Source organism: Malurus melanocephalus, unplaced genomic scaffold (genome assembly GCF_030028575.1).
Source record: "Malurus melanocephalus ecotype Western Australia unplaced genomic scaffold, MMel_1.1 scaffold_340, whole genome shotgun sequence".
In the NCBI taxonomy this organism is placed as follows: Eukaryota; Metazoa; Chordata; class Aves; order Passeriformes; family Maluridae; genus Malurus; species Malurus melanocephalus.
In genome coordinates this window covers 513,223-539,875 of record NW_026623572.1, presented here as the reverse complement: position 1 = coordinate 539,875, position 26,653 = coordinate 513,223, and the positions used below count along the sequence as shown (strand labels likewise).

At 48.0% G+C, this 26,653-nt stretch overlaps 2 protein-coding genes across 3 annotated transcripts; one reads left to right on the top strand and one right to left on the bottom strand.

The window, feature by feature from the left end:
* The first annotated feature begins 6 nt into the window (after positions 1 to 6).
* SVOP (SV2 related protein) lies at positions 7 to 16,157 on the top strand. Of its 2 annotated transcripts, XM_057378101.1 has the most exons (16): positions 7 to 427; positions 2,467 to 2,627; positions 3,802 to 3,887; positions 4,852 to 4,950; positions 6,237 to 6,308; positions 6,685 to 6,809; positions 8,614 to 8,677; positions 9,192 to 9,317; positions 10,301 to 10,429; positions 10,804 to 10,877; positions 11,153 to 11,229; positions 12,388 to 12,495; positions 12,640 to 12,751; positions 13,000 to 13,081; positions 13,293 to 13,382; positions 13,835 to 16,157. In XM_057378101.1, exons 1-16 carry the CDS (start codon positions 393 to 395, stop codon positions 14,021 to 14,023), a joined length of 1,629 nt encoding a protein of 542 aa, XP_057234084.1. In that variant the 5' UTR covers positions 7 to 392; the 3' UTR covers positions 14,024 to 16,157. The 2 variants fall into 2 exon arrangements, with proteins under 2 accessions (XP_057234084.1, XP_057234083.1); XM_057378100.1 differs by lacking the exon at positions 7 to 427 and having other exon boundaries at positions 730 to 2,627.
* A 1,345-nt stretch (positions 16,158 to 17,502) lies between these two features.
* Positions 17,503 to 25,923, bottom strand: DAO (D-amino acid oxidase). The gene is made up of 11 exons (XM_057378103.1): positions 25,829 to 25,923; positions 24,564 to 24,769; positions 24,334 to 24,448; positions 23,961 to 24,037; positions 23,511 to 23,576; positions 23,105 to 23,159; positions 22,590 to 22,694; positions 22,057 to 22,139; positions 20,480 to 20,597; positions 19,828 to 19,926; positions 17,503 to 19,543 (listed from the first exon to the last, which is right to left on the bottom strand). The coding sequence occupies exons 2-11, from the start codon at positions 24,755 to 24,757 to the stop codon at positions 19,406 to 19,408; spliced, it is 1,050 nt and encodes a 349-aa protein (XP_057234086.1). The 5' UTR covers positions 24,758 to 24,769; positions 25,829 to 25,923; the 3' UTR covers positions 17,503 to 19,405.
* Positions 25,924 to 26,653: the final 730 nt, after the last annotated feature.

Sequence of the window (26,653 nt, the reverse complement as noted above, 5' to 3'; positions counted from 1 at the left end):
TATTGAGCTGAGCTAAGCCAGGCTCAGCCATGGCCAGTTCAGGTGAGCTGATCCCAGCCAAGCTCAGCTGTGCTGAGCTGAGCCCAGTCCGGCCCAATGAGTAAAACCAAGCCGAGTTGAGCTGACCTGTGCCAAACCATGCTGAGCCGAGCTCAGCCGGGCCAAGCCGTGCTGAGCCGAAACGAGCCCAGCTGAGCCCAGCCGCGCCAGGCTGAGCTGCACCGAGCCGTGCCGCGCCAGGCTGAGCCCAGCCAAGCCAAGCCCARGCGAGCCGAGCGGGTGCGCCGCGCTTGCCGCGGAGCTGTCCAGCCTCTGTCGCCTCTCTGTGCCCGGCTCCAGCCCGCATCCCGAGCCCGCCATGCGGGAGCGATGAGCGCAGCCGCCGCCCGGCCATGGAGGAGGATTTGTTCCAGCTGAAGCAGCTGCCGTGAGTAGCACCGGGGGGGCTCCTGCCCCTCCGGCCGCGGGAATCCCGGCGGGGTGCGGGGAATTGTGCCGGGAAGCGGCTCGGGGCTCCGGGAAGCAGGCCATTTTCCCCGCTGGAGATGCCCCGGGTGCAGCATCCCGAGGGATGCAGGAGCCGTTCGTTACATAAATTCATTCGTTTCGGGGGGGTTTTCTCGGCGTGGTAAAGAAAAAAAAAATCAGAAGGGGTGGGATAAAACCCACAGGAGATTTTGGGAGAGGAGACTTTGGAATGGCCTTTGCAGGGGGGTTTATCGATAAATAACGTAGGGCTGGGGAGGCTTTTCCTCCCCATCCTCCTCCCTGCCAGGGAGGAATTGCAGAGCACAGCCGAGCTCTGCCAAGGTGGGTTTGGGGGGACCATCGGCATTCCCGGTGTTTCCGAAAAGGGAAACGCTGCTGTACAAAGAAAATGCTGATTTTTGCCAGGAACTCTGCCTTTGGGATGTGATTGCTGGATTTCTGCAAAAAAAAAAACCCCAAAACCCGAACCTGATAGAATCTTTGGTGCCGTTAACCCCAGGAATTCCTTCCTTTTCCCTCAATGCCAAACACTTCCTTTAAAACCAACCCCATTTTTTTCCTAATGCTCCATTCTCAGGTGTTTTGCAACATATTCCTATTTATAAATCATGGGCTCCGCAAGGCAGGGAATGAATGTTTCAAGTTGGTGTTAAATATTCATGAGCTCGTGTCAATGACAGAGCACCCTGTCCCATAACATCCCTGATAAGTTGGGAAAACGCACGTGAACTCCAGTTCTTTTCCAGTCCTTACTTAGGAAGCCTTCAGCTTCTCAGCAAAAGGAATCAGGGGTTACTTTATTAAGCTTTTTTTCCCCATTTTTAAGAACAAAACCTGGCAATATGTTCCAAAGTACCTTCCAGTGCAGGTATTTTGATGCTGTGAGATCTTGCAAATGAATGCAGCAGCTCCCTGAACTGTCCCAGATGTGAAAAATTTGGCARGGATGGAACAGAAATTATCCCTGTGAAGTTTTTTTTTCCTTCATTTGTTTCATAGATTCCTAAATTATACACCTATATTTTTATTTTCTGTACTGAAGAATGTGGTAATCCCTGCTTGAGTGTGTGGGATCCATCACCTCTGAAGCTGGAATGATCTTTAAGGTCCCTCCCTGTGATTCTGTGATAATTTAATCTGTTTCCCAAAAAAACCCAAATTTCTCTTAAATCCAAGGAATTTTCGTTTTCCAAGAGGAAAAAGTTGCACTGTGTTGCAGGTAAAGTGAAGGAAGCTTGAGAGATCTGTTCCATTAAATCTGGGGGATCTGTTCCCAAATTTTTGGCCACARAAAACTTTATGGATGGGAAAAGAACCTTCTCTGTGGAAAGGGAACAAATCACTCTGACCAAAACATCAAAGCTGTGTCAATTTAACAGATTCTGGTCTTAAAATATAGATATTTAATTAATTACATGGTATTAAATAATTKTGTTTAAGATGAAAGAAGAGTCACAAAATCAGCATCCTGATGGAAAAAAAATCCATCCATTCCCTGAATGGTCTCATTAATTGTGTTTCATTAAATAATATTTCAAGATCTGACACATTTCAGGAATTTCACTTCTAATCACAAAACCAACTCAGAAAATGGGATTTGGGCTCTTCCTACCAGGAAAAAAAAAACCCAAAATCAATGACACAGCAATGCCTAATTCCCAGTAAAATCCAGGCAGACAAAACACGGATATCATTGAATATATATAATTTAATCATATTTTTATGACCTTCATKATTTTGTAGATAGCACAATAACAGCCTCTATGTCCAAAAACAAAGATTATATCCCATCCCAATTTAGGATACCTGAAACCAGATCCAAAACAACTCACAGCATTCCCTGTGGAAGATGGAGACAGGGAATGAGGAAAAACCTGGATGCTGCTTGATTAAAGGGGGCTTTAAGAGTCACCAAGCAGCTCCCAGCTGGAAAAAAGCCCTGGAAGGAATTCAATCCCTGTTTTTCTGTGCTTTCAGGGTGGTGAAGTTCCGCCGCACCGGGGAGAGCTCGAGGTCGGACGAGGATGGGATTTCGGGGGAGCACGAGGTGCAGATCGAGGGGGTGAGGACAGAGCTGGAGCCYGTGGAGCTGGGGGATGGAGCTGCAGTGCCCAAGGAATTCGCCAAYCCCACGGATGGTGAGCAAGGAGAAGGTGGTGGGGCCTCTTCATCACAATCAGGAGAAGTTAAGGATCCCCAGATATAAAATAACAACACGGGGAAATTGTTTTACACCTGAAAAATCAAGATTTGATCAGCYCCATTCCCTGTGTGTTCCCTTCTGTATTCCTGGATACTCCTCTTAGGGAGTTGTGTTTCCATCTGCCACCCCAGTTGTGTTTCCAGCTGCTGGAATTTGGTGGAATTCTAGTTCCACACTGGAATTTGCCTTTTTTCCCTCTGGAACTGCTCAGTGCTCCTGGAGCAGCTACRCCCAGCTCTCCTTCAAGGCTGAGATGAATCTGCAGAATTCCTGTCTCCTCTTTTCCTAGAGAACAACAGGAATGTCCATACCAGCCTCTGCTTCAGGAGAGATGAGAAATATTTGATTTGTCTTATCACAGTGTGAAAATTTGGTGTTAATCTTACTTATGAACTTCTCTGCTGTGTTTTATCCCATGGATTTTGTTTGATTTCCTCCCAGTTTGTGTTTCTGTGAGGATCTCACAGCTCTGAGTCAAAGCTTTTCTGAGGAATGTCCTTTCCCAATTGCTGGAAGTGTTGGAACTGTGAGACTTAAATTTRTTTAAACAACTGGAATATCAAAATGTGCTCTTTTTGGTCATTTCATTTTGCTTTTGAGCAAAGGAATTTGAGGCCTCTCAGCACCTTCAGCTGGAACAAACTAAAGAGGTCATGGCAGTGGGTAGAAAACAACCAGCAGCATTTTTAACAGAAGCAGGGTGTAAGATACCAATGTTTTGGAGAAATTCTTGATTTAAATGAGACAGGTTGCACTAAAATATTCCCTGCAGCTCCCAGCACTGCTGTGGGCTGTGACAGAGGTGTTTCTCCCCAGAAAAAGCTGCAGGAGTCACTCCCAGGAGGAAGAGGCTGAACATGGGCTGGATTTGTGGGTGCCACACTGATTTACCTCCATGGGATTAAAATATTCTAGGAATAATTAGAATTATTTTAGCTTTGGAAGAACACAGAGATTTTCCTGAGTAGAAACTGTATAAAAACTAAGTAGCTCTATTACATATTTGAGATCTCAGCAAAATGACCAATTAATTAACAATTAAACCAGAAAATTCTCTCTTGAGGCTGGCTTTTAGAAGGAAGAATCCACTGGAATTGTTTTCTTTCCAGATACTTTCATGGTGGAAGATGCGGTGGAAGCCATTGGATTTGGGAAGTTCCAGTGGAAGCTCTCTGTCATTACTGGATTAGCATGGGCAAGTAATTGGGATCAGGATCTGTTGTTGATCTGTTGGTCATTAATTAGAGAATCTCAGATATTTCAAATAATGGACACAGTCTCCAAGCAGATAAATGTACAATAAAGCAGGAATTTTACTGGAAATTCTAAAATAACAGCTGGACTCAGCCTTGCTTTGAGGGGTAATGAGTAATGATGGATTTCTTTGTCTCTGAATTTTTTATAAATCGGGGTTTAGAAAACCATTTTGATTCTTCACTTCAAATTCAGTTGCAAATGAAAGAGTTTCCAGGCTGCTCCTGCAGAACTTGAAATTATTTTGCCACATTCCTCCCATCAGCTGCCATCTCTGTTGTCTGTATTAGTCTGGATTGCTGTAATTTCAGTTTCAGAGGAACAGCAACCCAGCTGTTAAAACTTCCAGTTTTAACCTTGACACCAACAGCAAAAAAATCTTGGTTTCCATTTTCTGCTCCTTCTGAAGGTCTGTTTTCTACCTCCTGGGGTTATTTTAGGATCCTGTTATCTGGAGCTATATTTACTGGCTTTTATCCATGTAAAAGGCTGGAATCTGCCACGGTTTAGATCCTAATTCCTGTGGAATTTAGTTTACAGGTGATCTATCCAGACCCAGGAATGTTTAAGGGARAAAGGGAATAAGTTATGAGGTATTAAACAGTTCTGACTGAATYTCTGTGGGAAGGGGCTGGAAACTGGAATTTGCACTATGGAAGTGACTGAACCTGAGTCACTGAGTGGCCAAACCTCCTCAAAATCCTTGGATTTTGTTGTTTGGCTCCTTTCTGTCAGAGTTACTAAATGTGCTGACAATCAGAAATGAGTTGAAATGTTAAAAGTTAAAAGTTAAGTTTCACCACAAGGTGGGAACAACACAGAAATATCACCAAGGCCTATTACTRACTCCTAAATCCACCTGATTTCCAGGCAGTTGTTGATTTTGCTTTCTCTTCCCTCTGCAGATGGCAGATGCCATGGAAATGATGATTTTAAGTATCCTTGCTCCTCAGCTGCACTGTGAGTGGCGCTTACCCAGCTGGCAGGTTGCATTGCTCACCTCGGTAGGAAAAATACCTGACAGCTCCTGTCTTCCCTGAGGTTTTTCCATCATTGTTATCCAGGCATTTTGCTTTGTATCCCCAAAACTGAATCTCTTCGTGGCATTTGTAGATTGTCTTCAGTTTGGAAGTTTATAGGAGTTTTTAGAAAGGATTTATAGGGTTTTTTTTAAAAGATTGAAGTAACGAAATTCAGTGAGAAGTGAGGGAATTTTGCAAATTTTGAGCTCCAAGTTTCATGTAATTTCCAGGAAAACCTATGAATTCACTCAAATTCATCCTAAAATTTGAACTATTTGATTAATTAAAAAAAAAAGGTAAATGTTTATTATCTTGCTTGAAAATCTTTCTCTGCCATTACAGCTCTCTGACAAACTAAGAGCCCTGAGAGARAACAAACAGTTGATTTTTGAGGTTGGACTCAATGACCTCAGARGTCTTTTCCAGCCTAAATAGTTCTGGGATTACCCAATTATCCTTGGAAGCAGAGATTTTACAACACCACCTCCAAGTATGGTGCTGTGATGTTGGAATCCTGCAATGCCTTTAGGGATAAGAAAACAAATTTGGGAACCCTTCTCAGCATAGGCCACTGCTGAATGCAGGGACTTTATTCCTTACATTTTTTTTAACTTTTAATGCCCTTTATTTGATTGTGTAAAATGGTCAAAATGCTCAGCAGATTTAATGGTGTCCTTGAATCATATTAATGTCCCATCCCTGAATGCAGAGGGTCCTTCTTGCAGCTCAGCTCAAGGGTGTCACCCCTCTGAAAAGGCTTCAGGGTATTTTCTTTCACACTTCAGATTTTTCTAAACTTTTTAAGGTGTAATTTTATCTCTGTTTCAACCTGAGAGCTGCTGAGGATGGTGGTGGGAGGCTGAAGCAGAGCTCTGTCCTGCAAATCTCAACCAACAACTCCTCAGCTTTTATTCAGGAATATTTTCCTTGGAGTTGGAGAGCTCTGTGTCCTCCAGGGCTGGACTCACAATGGGCACAATACCAGTGTGCCCAGTCCAGGCCAGACTGGGATTGTCTGGGCTGTCACTGGTGGATTTTTAATACAAAGCTGACTTGAGGGGGGCCTTAATGCTTCCCTGCTCCAACACAGAGAGAACCAGATGATCTTTAAGGTCCTTTCCARCCCAAACCATTCTCTGACCACCTGCCCATCTCGCTCTATTTCAGGCTGAAATGTTCCAGTTTCACTGAAAGTTTGTGTTCTGTGCCTGTCACATTGGGATTTTCACTCGTTGTTAAGGGAATGATTTTTTCCTGCTGTTCCACAGGTGGTGTTTGTGGGAATGATGTCCAGCTCCACGCTCTGGGGAAACATCTCAGACCAGTATGGGAGGAAAACAGTAAGTCTGCAGCTCTTGCTGGGATATATCCCAACATTTCTGCAGTGTGGATATTTCAGTGCAATTGGTGCAGGTTCCCAGAGAAGCTGGGGCTGTGCCTGGATCCCTGGAAGAGTCCAAGGCCGGGTTGGATGGGGCTTGGAGCAAACTGGGACAGTGGAAGGTGTCCCTGCCCATGGCAGAGGGTGGCACTGGATGAGGTTTAGGGCCCCTTCCAACCCAAACCATTCCATGATTCCATATTCACAAATGTCCACATGTTCAAAGCAGCATTAAACACACCCAGAACTGAGCTGCTATGAAATATAAGGAATTTGAAGCTCTGTTTTACACTCTCATTTGTRTTACAGTGATTTTTAACTCTTGCTGAACACAGGGCCTAAAGATCAGCGTGTTGTGGACGCTCTACTATGGGATCCTCAGTGGATTTGCTCCCATTTACAGCTGGATCCTGGTGCTGAGRGGCCTGGTGGGCTTTGGCATTGGAGGAGTTCCTCAGTCGTAAGTAAATATTCACAAATCCGAACTTCCTCATTTTTATTTCTTTCTTAYAAAATTCTCATGTCAAATTGAAGTCCTGTTTCTGTTCAGCCACCCCAAACCTTGGTCTTGTTTCATGGCAGGTCATGACCAAAACACCAGCATTTAKAGGCAGAGCTGAGCCCTGAATCTGATTGTAAAACCCCAAATTATTGTTCAGTCAGAGCCTGAACCTCCCCATCTCACCCTGAGCTGGAATTCGAAACCCACACAGCCCAAACCTGTGATGGCTCAGGAGGAAAAGGCAGTGTCGGGATATTTCTCAATCACTCTGTGATTCTTTTCACTGAAGAGAGGGATCCATAAATTTTCCACCTGCAATAAATAACTCTGCTCTAGGCTTTTAATTATAAATGKAAAGGGAAGGGAACAGCCATTCTCTCTCTGTGTAGTCTTTTATCCTTATCAATAATTGATATTTTGCCTTCTGGAGGTGCTATTTTGGAGCAGGCAGAGTCTCACTTGGATTGATGACTCCCAGATTCCTTCCCAAGGCAAACCAGTGGCTTTTCCATTGCCACTYCCAGAGGAAAGATCCAGAGCTGCAGGTACAGCCCAGCCAGGGCCACTTGACTTGGCTTCAGCAGATCAAAAGCAGAGCCAGTTCCAGATCTCCAGTGGATCCCATCCTCCATGAGTCTGTTTCCTGTTCTAACTACAACAGGGATTTATTTGACAGAGGGGTGGATGAAGCAGGAAAAGTTTCTCCTTTCTAATCCCCTAAGCAGGTTGTGTGATTTTGGAGGTGAATGCTTGGATCTCCATGGAATGAGTGCCTTTGTAATTTCCTCCTCTGGACTGGCTCCAACAATTCCATGTCCTTTTGTTGGGGTCATTCATCARCTCTTGTTTTCCCTGCATTACAGAGGGACCTGAGCTACATTTAAAGATGTGATTTGAGTTCTTGAAATCATTTCTTGAATGAAAAATTATGGGAAATTTTATACTTTCCATGAACCGAGTCCTGGGCAGCTCCTCAGAGATCAATCCACTCTTTCCTAAGTTAGCAGGATTTTTGTCCCAAACCTCAAAGGAAGCCTGAGGAGTTTGGAGGTAAGAACAGGCTGAGTCAATGGAATGCAAACAGGAGCAAAGAAGCAAAGCCARGCCTTCAAACCAGTTTGAAGGAGATGCAGAGCCTGGACTGGCTGCTGCCTGAATTYCTCCTCAGGAAWTCCTCCTGGAGAAGCTGTGCCATCMCTCACTCCTTGGCACAGGCATGAAACAAAACCTCTGCAGAGCTCAATGGTTGCTCTTTGAATCCCACAATAAAAGAATGCAAATTATTTTATACCAGGAACATGAAAGTATTGCCCTTTTGGAGAATTGAACCCTGGTGCAGGAGGGTGATGGGAATTCTCTGAGCCAGTTGTAAAGCCCTGAAGAAATACTTTATCCAGCAAGTGTTTGTGTTGAATTCTGATAGAGCACACTGAAAATACCCAATAAAATGATGCTCTGGTTCAGAGCAGAGCTATGGAAACATGTGCATCAAGATCTGCATTTAACTGACACCTATGGGATCACAAAACCACACAAAAAGAGCAAACTGTCCTCTCTTGCAATGTTGGGGGGTTTATTGTGGCATGAGAGTGTGACCCAGTGTCACAGCCTGGCTGGCTCTGGGGATAAGGRAGAGCTTTGAGTCACTGCTCTGGGTTTGGCAGTTGATTAAAAGGCAAAGGGGATGTTTGAACCTCTGTCTGGCGTGGCATTTTGCTCTYTGTGCTAACCTGACATTTTCCTCTCTGTTCCCTCTTTGCAGGGTAACTTTATATGCTGAATTCCTTCCAATGAAAGCCAGAGCAAAGTGCATTTTATTAATAGAGGTGAGTAGGTGCATTCTGATCCTTGAACAAATCCCATTCTTGTTCACATCCCTTCCATCCTCCTGCCTGCAAATCCCCTCAGAGCTGCAGCCAGACCTTGTCTGTCCACCTTGGTGTGGAGCTGAGTCACTCCTGAGCTCCAAAAACAGCAGAAAGTTTTCCTGTCATACTCCACTCTTTGTTGAATTTGCCTTTTTTTAAAATTATTTTTTTATCCAGGGCTGCAGAGTGAGCACAAGGAGGCCATTTGGTGTCTGTGATTTCTTGGTGAAATTCATCTCCATCTYAGTGATGGATTTGAAGAGCTGACAGCTCCACAAATTCAGGGCTAAATTCAGCTCCACATCTTCATTCAAATGTGCCAAAGTCACACAGAATTTTGTCCTTGKCAGAATTCACACCCCTGGCATTTCTCTCTCCAGCCATCCCTGGTGAACACAACCTGGAATGCTCCAAAGAGGATGCCATGGGAGCACTGCAATCCTCATTTTGCTGTTGATTTTYCCTCTTCCAGGTGTTCTGGGCCCTGGGGACTGTGTTTGAAGTGCTCCTGGCAGTGGTGGTGATGCCCACGCTCGGCTGGCGCTGGCTCCTCATCCTTTCTGCCCTCCCWCTCCTGCTCTTTGCTGGCCTGTGTTTTGTAGGTATTCCTTAAGGATTCATGTGCATTCCTGCAATTCTCATTCCTCTGCCCCATTCTGTGACCCAGCTGAAGGAAATCAGGACAGTTTTGAGCTCTCTGGTGGTGTCTTTTGTGAAATAACTGAAATAATTACMAAAAAAAATGCAGTTTCAACAGGATACTGGGTAAAACAGTCCAGGGARAGCTGGATTGATGTGACTGTAATTGCTGGAGGACAATGGTGGGCTGGAATTTTGTGAAATTAACTCTGGAACCCTCTCCAATTTAATGACTTTGTTTCAACTAAGCTCAGTGGAATCAACATCAATTTATCCAAAGCTGTTGTTATTTCCCAAAATGCTCTTTTGATTTTKTCACTTTTCAAATCAATTTCCACTCAAAAATCCTCCCAAATCAGGGATAGAATCTGCAGAGTGCAATCAGATTCCAAAATAAGTTAAACCTCAGCTTCAGTGATGTATTTTATATTTCATTATTTATTAGGTGATCTATTTGCCAATCACTCCATCTTCTCATTGATAAATCTCCTTATCACATGATTAATTTTCCTTAATTTTTCAAGAATACCTCCAGTTATAAATGGGCTCACAAGCTTGTTCTAAATTAAAAGATTAAAAGMTCAAATAAAAAGCTCAAAACCATAAATTTTGGGATGCCAAGGGYATCTTGTTATCTGCCCTGGATGCTTTGTCATTCCTGCAGGGAAGGGGTAATGTAAAGAACCCGCAAAAATTCCCAGCATTTCTCAAGGACAAACCCAAAGGAATGGAAGAGAAAGRGTTCTGAGTTCATGGGGAAAGTGGGAGGTTGCAGCTTTTAAAGCCTGATGAGATGATTCTTGGAATTTTTCAAGCTTAGTTCTGTAATCCTTTGTTTTATGAGGGTCTGCTGGAATCCCTGAGATCCCCCCAAGGAAAACCCCGGTGTTTGTTGCTAATTGTGACCTCTCCCCATGTTTGTGACCTGCTCTGYTCCCTTAGTGGCTGCCAGAAAGTGCCAGGTACGATGTGTTATCTGGGAACCAGGAGAAAGCTCTGGCCACTTTGAAGAGGATAGCAACAGAAAATGGGGCTCCAATGCCTTTGGGGAAACTGGTGATTTCCAGACAGGTACGTGCAGCTCGCAGGCACCTCCATAACCCAAAACTGAGGGGGGTTGTAGGTAAATCATCAATGCTCTGTTCAATTTTAGTGTCTCAGCTAGGCATAWAAAATGAGATTTGATTATTTAGGCCTCTTCCCCAGTGAGGAAGAGGTAATTCCTCATTTGGAATGAAAAGCAGCTTGAAATGAGCATTAATGTTATTTAACCTTCATGTTATTAAAGAAAATCAAACCTTGAGGTTGCTGGAGAGCTCAGCTCAGAATTCTCTGATCTCATGAGATTCTGAGGTTCTGAATTCTCAGATCTGAACTCATGAGATGAGATGGGATTGGACACTTTTTCTGTCTCTCATCATCCATCCTCTTCTTGTTCCCAACAGGAAGACCGAGGCAAAATGCGGGACCTTTTCACCCCCCATTTCCGCTGGACCACATTGCTGCTCTGGTTTATTTGGTAAGGGAAAACATAAAGGTTCAGTGCCAGCACAGCTCTAAATGGGTTTTATTGAAGGGATTTTACTCAAATACAGCAACTTCCTCCTCAGGAAAAAAACAATCAAACAAAAAAACCCCAACCTGTATTGATTTGTAATTTATTAAACCATCCCATCATTCCCACTCAAATTGACCTTTAATTTTCTGAATAGCTTTGAGTTAGGAGTTTTGATTTGTGTTGTTTCATCTAAGTTGGATCAGCTCAAACTTCCTCTCTCATTTGCTTCCTTGCAGGTTTTCCAATGCTTTTTCATATTATGGGTTAGTTTTATTAACTACAGAGCTCTTCCAAGCAGGAGATGTTTGCAGCAGTGAGTATTGATCCACCTTTTCTTTTTAAATATATCCTGTTAAAACTGCTGGAATTTCTTTTATTRACTCACCCTCTGCTGTTGGTTGGAAAAGAAATGTGGCTGAGTTTTAAGTTTACTTTATTTTAAGTATTTCTTCATCTCTGCAGAGAGGTCTGGCAGTGGTTTTGAGCCCAAAATGTAAAACAGCAAGACAGCCTTCAAGGCAGACCTGTTATCTGTTCTTCTTGATTGAAAAAAGTGATTGAATAAATATAAATTTGACAGGTTTAATTAGTTCTGAGAGAGAGAAACTRCTGCTGTGGAGCCCCTGGGTTCTCAAGATGGGAAAACCTGCTGAGAAAAAAGATAATGGTGGGAAATCAGCATCCTTTGTGTTGCAGAATTCTTCCAGGGGGGAAAAAAAGGTGCTTTGACTGAGTTGTGAAGAGGCTTGAACARTTTGATTCCCCAGGAGAGGAGTGATTGCATTCAGAACACTTGTAATTAGGGAAAACTGCCTGAAAGTTGGGAAATTATAAAAGGAGGATGGGGAGTGTTGGAGCAGCCCCAGATCCTAGGGCTGAACAGCAGTGATGAGCTCTGAGAGCTCTGACTCARGTTTGCCTCCCCAGAGAAGGATGCAGCCCTTAAAAACCCTTGTTTTTATAAGAACATGGGGTTATTCAGTATTCTCAAGGTGTAGGAAGTGTTGGGATTCCAATTTGTGTTGGGAGTAACTGGTTTATTTGGGTTAATCTTGTTCTGAGCCCTGGACTGGAAAATAATTCAGGCTGTACAGCTGATGAGGTGGAATTTTCACTGTGACTGCAGATTTGAGACACCCTGTCACAGAAAACATTCCAAATAKTCAACATTTCCAGGTAAAATCACCAGGCATTGCTCTCCAATGCCCTCTGACCTTGGATTCCATCCCAGCAGCACATCAGGCATTCAGAAGAGGAATAGCAATTAAATCAAAGGGGCAGAATCACTTGAATTTCTATCCCTAAACTTTCCAGAAGTATTTTAAAGGGTGGTGAATCCATGCCAGTCCTTTCAGTGCATCTCTTCCTCTAAGTTTCAGCTGGGAGAGTGATAGAGACACAGCATGAAGATAAACAGGGAAGAATTTGCTTAAAATATATTAAATATTTGTGCTTTTTTTTTCCTCTCCAGTATCCAGCAGAAGGCAGGAAGTTCAAGCCAAGTGCAGCCTGACCTGTGAGTACCTGACAGAGGAAGATTACACTGACCTGCTGTGGACAACCCTGTCAGAATTCCCTGGTAAGGAGCAATGAGAAACATCAGTTTTTCCCTGGAATGGCTCAGGGTGTGGGAAGGGGCTCTGACATCTGGGATGTCTGACCTGTGCTAAATCTGCTGCAGCCCCTGTTTGATTCCCAAGGGTCTCCTGGTCTCTTCCCTCAGGTGTGTTGGTGACCCTGTGGATCATCGACCGCATCGGCCGCAAGAAAACCATGGCCCTGTCCTTCCTTGTCTTCTCCTTTTGCAGCCTCCTGCTGTTTCTCTGTGTTGGAAGGTGAGTCCAGCACAGGGAACAACTGGACTGTTGTATTCATCCATGTTCTCTGTTGATTGTGGTGGAAAAATTGAGGGAGTGGTTGTTTGAAAAAAAAAAAAGCTGTGGGATGGTCGTGCTCAGCTGGAGAGAGATTTAAGGCTGGGGTTGGGTWTTTTTCACCAGAGTTTGGGAGGGAATTTAAATCCAAGTGAACTTAGTGGATTGAATTGAACATTCCCAAACTCTACTCTCTTTTCTTCTTACAGAAATGTTCTTACTGTGCTGCTCTTCATTGCAAGAGCTTTTATTTCAGGAGGATTTCAGGCTGCTTATGTTTACACTCCTGAGGTAAGGGGGTCATTGTGATGGCAGGAATATTCGAGGGGAGTGGGAACAGGTGGGAAAGTAATTTTGATGAGCTGTATCCAATGGAGCTCATRCCATTCTGTGGGGTTGTAGATGCCATAGAATGGGCTGTGGCACCACTTAAGAATTCCCATTAGGARTGGAGGGAGGAGAACTTCCCACTGGCATTGATGGGATGCTGTTTTCTCCACAGGTTTATCCCACAGCCACTCGTGCTTTGGGCCTGGGAACGTGCAGTGGAATGGCCAGGGTGGGAGCCCTCATAACCCCCTTCATTGCCCAGGTAAATCCCTTCTCCTCTGAGGCTTGAGGCACAGGAAGCTTGGATTTGATGATCTTGGAGTTCTTCTCCAGCTCTAGCAATTCCATGATTCTGTGAAAGTGATGAAGAACCTGCTTTTCTTTCACTATCCCAGTTTGCTCCAAACCCTGTTCAACCTGGCCTTGCACACTTCCAGGGATGGGGAGCCAGAGCTTCTCTGGGCAACCTGTGCCAGGGCCTCTCCACCCTGACAGGGATGAATTCCTTCCTAAAATCCCTTCTAACCCTGCCCTCTGAGTGTTTAAAACCACTATCCCTTGTCCTGGCACTGTCTACAAAATGTYCCTCTCCTTTCCAGAAAGTGCACTTCAAGTTAAACTTTTTTCCCAATAGTACAATTAAAATTTCTGTTTCTCTCTCAGTATATTTCCATGCTGAGCTGCTGTTCTGCATTCCCTGCCTTTTTCCTGCAGGTGATGTTGGAATCCTCAGTCTATCTGACTCTGGTGGTTTACAGTGGCTGCTGCCTGCTGGCTGCCTTGGCCTCCTGCTTCCTGCCCATCGAGACCAAGGGCCGTGGCCTGCAGGAGTCCAGCCACAAGGAATGGGGCCAGGAGATGGTGGGCAGAGGATCTCATTCCCCAGGGGAATCACAGGAATGATGGGATGTGGAAACCTGCTGGAAGAATGAAGGATAGGAGCAAGATGTCTCACAAAACCTCTGAGCCTGAAGCATGGAAAGCTGACCACCATCACTGCCAACGTCACGTGTTCAAACTGCAGGAATTTGGGGTTGAACCTCAGCAAATTGTGTTTCTGCTGCTCTTCGCTCACACTCATAAAAACTTTTCYGGATGGAGAGGCCTTCGATCCAGATATCCTTGGAAATTTAGCAGGAGGGGTTTCTCTTCAGTCTGTCATGCTTGCATGGTCAGCTCTTCCGCTTAAAATGTCCWGTGCCAAGCAAATGCCAAGTGACTGCAGCCCAGCAAAAGCTGTCATTAGAACACTGAGCTCTTGATGCCTAAAACCAAGGGGTTCGTATTTATTGTGAACATTTATGGCACAGGGTGAATTCCATACCCTACACTATGGATTCAATGCCTGCCTTGCACTTTTAGCCACCAAAACCACCACCAAAATGTGGTTCCGGCAAACCAATCCGGGCTTTCCAGTTGGGTTCTGTTCCTGGAGGATTAACAGGYGTGGATTGCTTGGAAACTGATTCCTGATTTCAGATTTGTCCCATCCCAGGTGGGTCAYTGGAGCAGGGAGGGTGGTGTTTGCTGCAGAGCTGGGACCTTGGAGCAGAAATGTCAATCACAGAGTCATTAAGGTTGGAAAAGACCTCAAAGCTCATCAGGTCCAAAGTACAAATCCTCGTGGTTTGGGGCAAAATTGGACTTCTTTGGCATTGCCAGGGACCTYGAGCTCTCTGTTGTTTGGAGCAGGGGGATTCTCACTCCTGTGGTTCTCTGCATTGATCCAGGTGTGTCCCTGCTCCGTTCACCCGGGCACATCCTCATGGGGGGAGAGCCCCAGCTGGAGCTGGAAATGCTGCTGTTGGGATGGAGCTGCTCCCTGACAGCTGGGCAGGACTCTTCCTGCTGATTGTACATTGACACAGGAATGTAGCTGGAGTGAATGAATGAAAAAAAACAGGAGAAGAGCCCATCTGCAGTGAGCTTGGATGAGGAACATCCCTCTTTCAGGTGTGGCTCCTCAAGGAGCGATCCTGCTCTTGTCAGGGAATGTCACGGAGCTCAGGTGAGGATAAACTCATCACAAACCTGGCCCTGGGCACAAGTCAGGTGGCAGAGTCTGTGGGAATGTGTAAGGATCTGAGATGTGCCTCATCCAGGTCTCTGTATTTTCAGGATTCCAGACCTTGGAACACAACCAAATGTGGGTGAGATGGACTTGGTGAGGCTCTGGAAGCATTGGGGGTTTGTGGTGTGTCTGAGCAGGTGTCTCACCCAAACACAGGGAAATGTGCAACACATTTTTAGAGTTGAATATTTTAAGTATCCTGGGAAGCAGATCCCATTCCTGGGGTCAGGAATAGGTCTCCAAGCCCATGTTTGGTGCAGTACAAGTGAGCACTGTTGGGTTCTGCTGTCACTGAGAGTCACAGCTCTGAGGTCACTGCAGTGCTCTGCCACATGCCAGGCTGCTTRTTTGGAGACTGAGGGGAAAATAGCAGTGGATAATTCCTTAAAGAAAACCAGGAAACTCAGGCTGATGGAAAAGGCCAAAGAGGTTGGGGATATTGTGTGTGGGGCTGTGTTCTGTTGCGAGCGAAGTTTGCCAAGGCACCGAGTGTCCATCGGTCCCACCAGAGGATGGTGGCTCAGTGAAGGATTCCAGGAATGGCTGGTGGAAACAGGCAAGCTTGGCTTTTCCCAGTGACACAAAAATGAATTCAGCTCCCAGGGGATCCCTGGAATCAGCTGTGGGTGATGGCACCAAACCCTCTGTCCCTTCCAGCWGGGTTGGTTCTCTCTGTCTCCCCTGTCCCTGTGTCCAGCAGGCTCAAGCTCCAGCTGATCCCAGTAACCAGACAGGGCTCTCATGGCACTGACAGCAACCACAAGTCATTGTTGACCTCCTTCTGCCAGGCTGGAGCTGGCTCATTCTCCCTGTGTGCCTGGGGSAGCCTGGAGCACAGCCAGAGGGACTTGTTTTGTGGAATACCAGAATCCCAAAGTGATTTGGGTTGGGAGGGACCTTAAAGCTCACCCAGTCCCACTCCCTGCCATGGGCAGRGACACCTTTCACTAKMCCAGATTGCTCCAAACCCCATCMAAAYCYGRCCTTGGACACTYCCAGGGATGGGGAATCCACAGCCTCTCTGCTTTCCTTTGCACTGGCCCTCTGATGGGCTGGATATGTSACCTGGCAGTGAGGAAACAGATCCTGGATGGGTTTAATCTGGTGCTATCCCACGTGTGTGGCTAGTGAGCTGGAAAACTTCCTATCTGCTGTGTTGGAAGGTGTGGGACTGGAATCTGCTGGAGCTGGGGTCTGCTGGAGCTGGGTTTGCCTTTGCAGGGTCGGCCTCAATGACAGTTCTGATATTCCATCCTCTTCCTCCCATCCTCCAGTGCTCCCATGCCTCCCTCCCTGGGCTTGCCACAATCTATATTTGCATCCTAAAACTCTGGAACTGAGCCTGGGTAGGGGTGACAGAGAATCCAAAGTGCAGAACAAGCCTGGCCTGAAGGCACCCACCCCATGGCCCAGTTTGTTATTCAAAGCCTTCAGTTAAAATTCTGCTTTCCCAGGGTTAATGTTCACATCTCACTTCATTTCTTTAGGTGAATRTTCAGCAGTTTCAAAGAATTGCAATCAACRGCCTTTAGAGAGTTTTAGGTGGAGKTTATCTGTTCATGCACACCTGGATCCTACAGATAAGTTGTTTACCAGGTAAAGATTTATAGGGAATGCAACATTTTCTGTGCTGTTGAATAGATCAGTTTTAACCTGTGACATTTACAGTGTTAAAAAAAATTAAAATTAAGGCATTTTTGCTTTTCACTTTTTATGAATTCTGCACTAAAAATGTATTTAATGATAGAAATAGCAAGATTGGTCCTTCTGGGTCTTKGATTTTGTTAAAGCTTGATCCAAAGCTCATTGAAATCTGGGGAAATCTCCCATGGATATCCATGGGCTTWGGATCAGCTGAATGAGAGAGAGGTAGGAGCCCACCACAGCTGATCCCMCCTGGCTGAACTCAGCAGGAGCCCATTGGGCACTGGAGAAACTGAGCTGAAATTCAGAATTTTCAGGAATTTGCCTTTAATTAATAAKAGAAGGCCATTTTAGCTTGTTCACTGAGAGCACTGGGGCTGACACACACCAGTTATCAATCACCACCAATAGATTTTATCAATAGGGCAGCACTGTTTAGGTACAGAATAAACTTCCAAAGATCCCTTTCCACACTGAGTATTTTTCACTGGTGAAGGAATTACTGCAACTGCTCCATTTCAAACTAGGAAGCGAGATCCTTTGGAATTCAAAYAGAATTGTGGGATTCAGATTTGCCAAGTGTCCAAGACATCACCGTGCCAAGCCAGCGTGGGAACATAATTCTCCAAAGTGTGCTTGGATGGAATGATTTGTTATTCCCAAATACTTGCCGAAAGAGCAGTGAATGTTTCCGTGTCTGAATGTACAGTTTCTAAGCTGGATTTACATTTTAATGTTGAAAAACTCGGTGTATCTCAAGCTTGTTGTAAAATACTCCTCTGGTTCCTGTTCCCAACGCAGCATCAGAGAGTTGAAGTCCACATTAGATATTTTATGTTAAACAAATAAATAGTTTTTTCAGGAAATAAGTTGTTGGCTGTTCTGGGGGATGTTTAGGAGGGGTCATAACTTYACTTTTTTTTGGAATCAGCATTTGAGGCCCTACCCGTGCCATCACCAAGAGGAAAAAGCGTCACACACCATTTGAATTTTCCCTTTATTGTTCACACAGATTAAATTGCGGCCTTTGGAAGACAAACAGAATTAACCTGCACATAAAATGACAGCTCAGCTYGTTCCTGTCTGCCAAGAGGCCGTGTGAGATCACAGGGCAGTGGCTCCTGTAGGCTCTGAGTTCACAATAATCAGCTCCTTGTCACCAGGTGTACGGTGGTTTCCTGCACCCCTTTTTTTTTTTTTTTTGCAGTGGAATTTTCCCAAAATCTCCTACATGGGGCTGGATTTACAGCAGAGAACGTGCTCCTGAATGTCTCATATTTGGAATAAGTGAAACCAAGGGGACCCCCTGAGGTGGGATCGCAGACCCCTGGGTTCAGAATTAATCAGCAGGGAATTTTCTCCAGCCCTTGTTGTCCTTTTCCTACTCTTTTCCTGATTTTACCCAGCGACTGCAACATCTCAAGCGAGCTACCAGGGAAGCTGGAAATCCTTTGGGCAGACTGGGCATGCCAGTGGCTCCCAGTTTCCCAAATCCAGCTCTGTTTCCTGCACAGCACGGAGGTGAGCTCCAGCATCGCCCATTCCCGAGGCACTGCCCGGGCTGCTGAGCTATTCCTGGCACATGGAGTCATSAGGAGAGAGGAGCTGCATCACGGATGAGTAAGAAACAGTTGGTTTTTCCACGTGGGAGAGTGAGCCAGGCACTGTGCTGGGCTCGAGACAGCCTTTGGATTCAAGGCTTCCAGCGCTCTGTCTGGGATGGTTTGTAGAGCAGGGAGGACACAGGGCAAGGAAAAATCAGCCAGGCTGTATCTTCAGGGTCCCCAGGAGCATCCCTGAACACCCCAGAAAATCCTGCTCCTCCTCTGGGAGGCACAACCCTTCCCAAGCCAGCCCCTCTSTCTGAGCTGTGTCCCACAGCTGGGAGAAATGGGAAGCTGAGGGGCCCCTGGGAGTTTTAGGGACAAGAAGAGCTATTTTCTTGTGCTCTCTGCTATATATAGAGTCTGGCAAGTCCACAGGGCTGGAACAAGTTGCTTTTGTTGCTAAAACATCGTTTGGAAAGGCCATTTTAGGCAAGTGCTGCTGTCTGGTGCCAGCTACACAAACCAGGTGCTGCAGCCCRAGCTTTGTCCCGGCAGGAATGTGAGGAAAACTGCTGTAACCCAGGCACGTGCTTCCAGAGCTGCTGGAACTTCCCTGGGAGCCTCAGAGCTTCTTCCTACTAAGGAGCTTTTGCCTCCTGGGGAGCAGCCTGTAAATCTAATTACACTCTGGGTGTTGGAGCAGCCAGCAGAGACCTCAGGTGTCTCCAGCTCTGTTTTAGATCCCATCCCCTGGTGCAGATGAACTGCAGGACTGTCCAGGGTTCAGCTGAACCTTGCCTGCCCTTTGCAGCCTGATCCCAGACAGCACTTGGTGCACTTTGAAATGGAGAATTAGTCCATATTTGAAAGCCCKTCCTCCAGGAAAGCTGTGGAGGGAGCAGAGCTGCCTGGAAAATGTCTGCAAGCCAGAGCTGCTGCCCGTGTGTGTATCCCTGTGCAATTCCCATCGTTCTGCTGTGATTCCTAAGCTACTGTTGTCACATCYTGCAGGGCAGCAGGTGCTCACAAGCGTGGCCCCGGGGCCCTGGGCAGCTGCTGCTTCTTCTCCTGGAGGATGGTCCCGAAGAGCCGCGCCGCTGCCATGGCACAGCCCCAGTGGATGGTGATCCCAAAGCCGCCGTGGCCGTAGTTGTGAATCACCTGGGGGAGAACCACAGAATGACAGGAAGGGTGGGGGAAACCTCAGAGCCCATCTTGTCCCACCCCCTGCCATGTTCCACCTCCTCCTAGCCYAGGTTGCTCCAAACTCTGTCCAAACTGAGCACTTGCCRGGATGGGGCAGCCACATCAATAATTTGTTTGAGTATCTCTGACATTTMTCCCCAGGCTCAAAGATTCCCTTGCTGTTGGTGGGGAGATCATGGCTCAATTATCACAATTAACACAGTCACTAATGACAYTCAGCCCCGGGGCTGTGCAGGTACCTCTGCCTGGACATTCCCGAGCCGGACGCTCTCCCGCTCCAGGCGGACCGAGGGCCGTGCCGGTCTCAGACCGCTCCACTCCCCGACGATTTGCGCCTTCTGGAAGCAAAAACACATCAACCCTGCACAACATTCCTTGGGATCACAGCAGCCAAACCCCACAGCACCAGGTGAGCCCTGAGATGAGTGGGGACAGAGAGTTCCCCACCCCGCAGCAGATCCAAGCAGAACAATTTGGGATTGCAGCCACCCAGCCCCTGCCTGGAGCTGAGACAAATCCCGGTGCCAAAGCCCCAAGCCACTTTTCCTGCTAATCCAGGAAATATCAGCAGCACTGGGAGTGGACACAACCCACACAAGCTCTTCTCTAAAGGTGTGGGGACACCACAACCAAAGAGCTGGAATCTCCCAAAGCTCTGGTTCTATTTTTTACAGCTCTATGAGTAACTATTACCCACACAACCCTTATCTCAATGCCAGCCCCAGCCCTGCCTGACCCTCATTTGGTGGAAGAATCCTGGCTGTCCATGATGGACACACAGAAACCCCGACTCATGGAAACACCRAGGTCCTGTGGTTTGTCCCAGTGCCCATTCCCAAATCCCAAGGCTCTCAGCTCCCCGTGGCCCATGCTGGCAGCCAGCTCACCCACCTGGAGAGCMGGGAGCAGCCGGCAGCAGCTGTCCCAGATGAATTTGTGATCCTTGGCACTGTTCTCCTCGCTCCAGTTGCCGTGCTGGTAAATCCCTCCCAGGACTGTGAACTCGCTCCTGCACCGGGAGCCAAAGAAGACACATGGTGGTGACTTGTCCCCAGCTGTCCCCAGCTATCCCCAGCTGTCCCCAGCATCGAGGGACACTGTGTGAGCGGGATGTTGGATCCTGCTACACCCTGAGCTGGCAAAATATTCCTGTGGGAGAAACTCCCCCACGGAGCCGGCGGAGAGCGGTGCCTGCACGTCAGCTCATGAGCGAGTCACTCATTAAATCCTGTCAGCCCTTCCTTGTCTGGRCAAAGCAGATAATTCCATCAAATCTGCTCCTGCCTGGCTCAGGAAGAGCTGGAAGGAACGGGATGGCTCCGGAGGGAAGCACAGAAAACAGATTGGTGCTGCTGCTGCCCCAGACTCCTGAGGATTAACGGGACAAAAAGGAGGTGCAGGCTGAGGTGGGGCCTGGGGAGGTCTGTACTGGCTGGACCCTTCCAAAACTTTGCCTGATCCTTTTTTTTTTTTTTTGAAGCACAAAAGCAAAAGGAGGAACCCTCCAGGGCTGAGATCTCCAGAAGGGAAGGGGTGTCCTCAACCCAGCTCTTCCTTTGGGATCAGCSTGGTGCCCAGCTCTGACAGCTCGAGCTAAAACAAGCACAGGCAGAGGAATTTGTCTGTGGCTGTGACTGGGAATCACTCAGAACACACTGCCTGGGGGCTGCGAGCCTGCAAAGCTCCTGTTTACACCCTGGCTCATGGCCTAATCCTGAAAAATTAGGACTAAAGGAAGTGACAGAGATGCAGCATTCAAATTCCAGCTTAAAGACCCCTCTCCATTGCCAGAGCAAGGTCACTGTGGAAGCAGAGTTGGGATGAACAGCAGATGGATTTATTTATCCCATGGTGTAGCTCGCTGGGCAGAGCCAGGAATTGGACTTGATCCTTGTGRTCCYTTCCAGCTCAGGATATTCCATGATTCTGTGATAAATCCAAGTGGCATGACCCCAGGCTCACCAGCAGCTCAGCAAGGGGAAGGCTGAGCTTTTCTGGGTAAATTTTGTTGAAGTAAAAAGAATTCCTGCCCTATTTTTATGGGAGGATGGATGAGCAGCGCCTTTCTCCACACTGAGCTGCTGCACCACGGTTGGGCAACACCGTTGATAAAAATAATAGCTATAAATGTGAAAACAAAAGATCTCCCCCAAAATATCCACTCCTATCAGTTTAGCTGTTTTGGGGATTTGGCTGGGGCTGAGTTGGCTTTGGTGGGATTTGGTCCTTGGAAAAGGAGAGGACATGGAAGCACTGTGGTGCAGGGTGCTCTCCGTGCTGGCTGGGAGCTCCCTCACTTTGCTGCCCACATCCTTCTGTTCTCCTCCCACACAGCCATGAGAAGCACCAGGGATGAGGCCAGGCCTGTCAGACACCAGCAGGAGCCATATCCCAGCCGGGGATTTGGGAACATTGACAGAGGAATGTCACCAGCTCCAGCCAGCCCTGCCTCGACCACTGTTACCTACCCTGGGATGACGTAGGGTGAGTTGTAGATCCCGGATTTCAAGTCGTGAGTGATGATGAAATGCTTCACCCACGGGGCCAGGACCTGGGAGATGAAGGGGAGGAAGTCAGGGAGAGCTGGAGAGGGRGTGCCAGGCTTAGGGGACATGGGAGGGACAGTGAGATCTGGATGTGGGACCCTCCTTTAACTCTGTGTTCTGTGCTGGCTTCCCTGGGAAGATCAGAACACAGGAGTGCAGGTAGGGAGGAGCTTGAGTCTGTGTTTCCCTAAATAATCATCCTCTTCTCCCAAAGATTTCATGTTTTTTTGTTATCAGCATTATGCCTCTGACCTCCCCAGTCCTCACCCCATGGACAAACAGGCTGGGGGCATTCCCACAGCTGAACCAGGAATGGGATCTTGCTTGGTGCCCAGTGTTTGCTGGGAATCAAGACCCAATCCCAGTGTGGGTCCATGGTTTACCCCAGAGGGTTTGGACACTCCTTGTGGTCACAGAGGGGTTTTTGGGAAGCCCCCAGACCTGCCCCAGCTCACCTTGATGACCTGGCCCCGACCAGGCTGCAGCTCCGGGTCGGGCTGGAGCTCCCCTGAGCGCATCCCGCTGCAGTTCAGCACCACATCCACACCCTGGGAAAACAGCTGAGGAGAGAGGGACATGGCTGGGAGCAGCACATGAAGATGCTGCCACAGGAGCATGACATTCCTGCTTCCAGATCAGCCAAGTGCTCTTTCCAACAGTCAGGAAATGGATAAACCATAAGGGCCAGACCCAGGGCACAGCTTGCCCAGCCAGCTCCTGCTGACACCCCATGTGTGCCACCAAACCTTTCCAGGGAAAGCTGCCAATCCATGTGGGATAAATGCTCCACCCCATCCCCTGATAACCATCCCTCAATACCCAACACCCCTCATCTTCCCTGGTAGAATTTATTTCCTAGATCTTGGCATAGTTTTGCTGCTGTCCCCTGGCCCATCACGCATTCCAAGGGATATTCTTGCCTGCTGGATGCTGCTCCTCCACTCTGCCCTGGCCCYACATCCTCACTCACCTCCTGGAAAGACTCAACCTTCCTATGGAAAAACTTCACTCCTTTCTGCATCAGCCTGGGAAGAAYAAGTTCATTTGTTACTGGCAAATTAAAAGCAAGTGTTCAATACCGGGGCACCTGCTCAGCATTAGAAATTACAGGAATAAAATCAAGCCCCAAATTCTTCCAAAGCCAAAAGCACTTGGATRCAGCTCCAGGTATCCCATTACTTTYATTTTTGTCRTGCAAAARTACWCTYCTGGGCTCAGTATTAAAGTGGRGAAACTGTTRCCCCAMTGGRGCAACGAGCAGGGATTCCAGACCCTTTTTCCARCTTCCCAGGGATGCATCYCTGCCWCTCCTATSCTGATGTTCAGGATRAAAATCCAAACCTGCAGCCAGAGGGACCAGGGGCAGCTGCACTCACCTGTTGGTGAGCCAGGGCAGGTAACTCCTGCCCTCCAGCATCAGCGCCGTGTTGAACCAGCCRTAGCTGAAACAGGAGGAGAGGAGGCTGTGAGGATCTACAGAAACCTCCTGCCCTGAAATTCCTGACAGCCACTGTGGATCTGGGATCCTAATCCCTCTGGGACCCCCATCACACAATAAGTGCATTATTTTTCTCCCCTTTTTAYGCATAAAACACCTTCTGCTGGTTTTCCTCCCCCATTTTGGTGAGTTAAGAGAGGAGCCAGGATGGATTTTGTGCTGGGCTGCTGCTTTTTTGGCCATTTGATTTGTTTCTTATTTTAAAGGAAGCAGCTCTAAACAAGTGAGGAAATTTCTATGCCTGATGTTCCTTGTCCCACTACCCCATGCCAGGCAGGTATTCAGGACTCTCTGGCCAGAACTGTCCAAAAAACAGACTGAAAAATACCTGTAACCAGGAAAAAGTTCAAGCTCTTTCAGTGTCAAGTTCCTGAATCCCAGCACAATGTTCTTCCAGGATGGGTCCTAGACAAGAAAAGAGTCCTGAGATGATTAATGAACCGGGATCACCATGGGATGGGAGCCGTGGGGGGATCATGGGACACAGATCATCCCAAAGGGAGACAGTGGATGTGCAGCTGGAGAGGCTCTGTCACTGCCATCCTCAGAGGGTTCAACCCTTCCTCACACCAATTTAACCTCGGGAACAGTGAAAATGCCGTGTCCTAGGCACTGTCACAAGGCAAACTCGGAAATTAGGGAGAAATTGGGAAGAAGCACAGTCCCGCCCTCCCCAGGCCTGGCCGTGACTCGCTCCTTACCGGCACGGGCTCCGTGAACAGGTTGTAGCCAGAAATGAGGAAAAGTCCCATTTCCTTGGCTGCTGGGGAGTGCAGGTGGCCCAGGAGGTAATCGAATGTCTCTTTATTCCAGAGCCTGTGATGAGAACGGGAGTGGTGGCTCTGCCAGCCCCCAGAGCAGCTCATGGGAATGGGGAGAGGGACACAGCACCACCCTCCTCCTCCTCTTCCTCCTCCTCCTCCTGCCTTACGTCTCCTGCAGGTTGCCGTGGTCACTCAGGTAGGGCTGCCACAGCCCGGCTGCCCCATCGCTGGTGGTGTGGGGGGTGAAGTGGTCAGCGTAGACCTCCAGCTCCAGGGAGGGCACCAGGCCATGGAACTGCTCATGGATGCACAGGGCACTGGACAGCCCGATCACCCCAGCCCCAATGATGGCCACACGCATGGCTCCGGCTCCCTGCAAGGGATGAGGGATYAAAGAGGGCTGCTGGATAAGCTGGGAATATCATGGGGGAACATCAACCCTGCAGGAGCAACAGGGAAGGGCTGAAATCCTCATGATGTGTCTGTGTGCATTCTTTGAAAACATCCCAGTTCTCCTCAAGCTCTGACCAGACACTGGAATCACTGATGGGGGTTGTGATTCCTCACAGCGGCTGGGGAATGTCTCCATCCCAGAAAAGCTGCCACAGCCACACTCCTCACCTGGCACAAGGAGCTCTGGGTGTGCCATGCCCTGGAACAGGGTGGCACAGCCTCAGGATCCTCCTCTGCCTCCCACCAGCCTCAGGCTGAGCATTCAGGGAGAGTCTGGAGCACCCACCACAGCTCCATCTCCCAAGGGACAGCGTGAACCCTCCTTTCCCAGCGACCCAACCCCGCTCTGAGCCCTCCCAACCCTTCCCAGTCACTGGCAGGGGCTGGGGGCAAGAGATGGGCACGGATAAAAGAGATGAAAGGAAAGCAGCAGGCATTTTCCAGGGAGCAATGCCAGGTGTGATGGGTGCAGGGTTGGATCCTCACCCCTTTGTCACCCTCATGGCTGTGCCACCACCCCAAACCCTTCTGGCCGTAGCTGGAGAATCGCTCTGGGTAAATCCTGGCTGCAAAGAGGGGCTGCAGCCCCTCTCCATCCCCTGGAGACAGCGCTTTCCTGCCTTGGAAAAGCCCTGTGGTCACTGCCTGCACAGGGAGCGGACAAGGACCGGTTTGGGGAAGGGCTGGGGGTGCAGATCCTTGGCCGGTTCTGGGAGCAGGAATAAATTCCAGCTCGCAATTTATTYTTTGGACAAGGTGAAGTGCAGCATCTCTGCTGTGACATTTGCCRGGATGAAGGGATGAGTCATTGGAACGGCGCCCCGGGAGCTGCTTCCCATCTGCCGTGGTTTTAGTGGTTTTATAACCCACAGGAACCGGGCTCACCTCCTCCACCTGGGACACGGACTCACCCTGGCTGCAGCTGAGCAGGATCCACAAAAAAAAAAATAATGGGAATACACATTTTCCACCGGTTTACCTGTAGAGTGTGGGGTCCCCGGAGCAGTCACTGCCACGTCTCCAGAGGCTTCACAGAGTCAGAGTTGTTGTTACAGCCCAGCAGGGCAAGGTCTGAACATCCAGGGCAGCAGGGCCAAAGTTCTGCTYTGGCCCCGGGGAGGTGGAGTTCCCACGTGCCGCTGGCAGGCRGCCCCAAAGTCATGGAAAACGGGGTCACCACCATTGGTGGCAAAATGCCATCCCTGACACTTGTTCCCATGGTGACTGCTGGCGGATCGGGACACAGGGATGGTCTTGGAGGTCTTTTCCAACAGCAGTGATTCTATGATTTCTGGCTGGCTGGATGTGCAGAATWATTTTGGYTGGRAAAGAYCACTGAGATCAACTTTTGACTGATCACCATCTTGTCAACTAGACCAGAGTGCTAATGCCATATCCAGTTGCTTCTTGAACACAGGATTCCCGTGGGATCTGAGAAAAATCGGGTGCTTCTGGCTCAGTTTTTGGGTAGGAAGAGAGGCTGAGGGAATTGGSATTGTTCAGCCTGGAAAAGAGAAGGCTTTGGAGGGACCTAATTGTGGCCTTCCAGTACCTGAAGGGAGCCTGCARGAAAATGGAGAGAGACTAATTACAAGGRCCTGGAGTGACAGGACAGGGAGGAATAACTTCCCACTGCCAGAGGGCAGGGTTAGAGGGGATAGTGGGAAAAAATTCCTCCCTGTAAGGATGGTGAGGCCCTGGCACAGGTGGCCCAGAGAAGCTGTGGCTGCCCCTGGATCCCTGGAAATCCCAAAGGCCAGGACGGACGGCGGTTGGAGCTACTCGGCCCCGTGGAAAGTGTCCG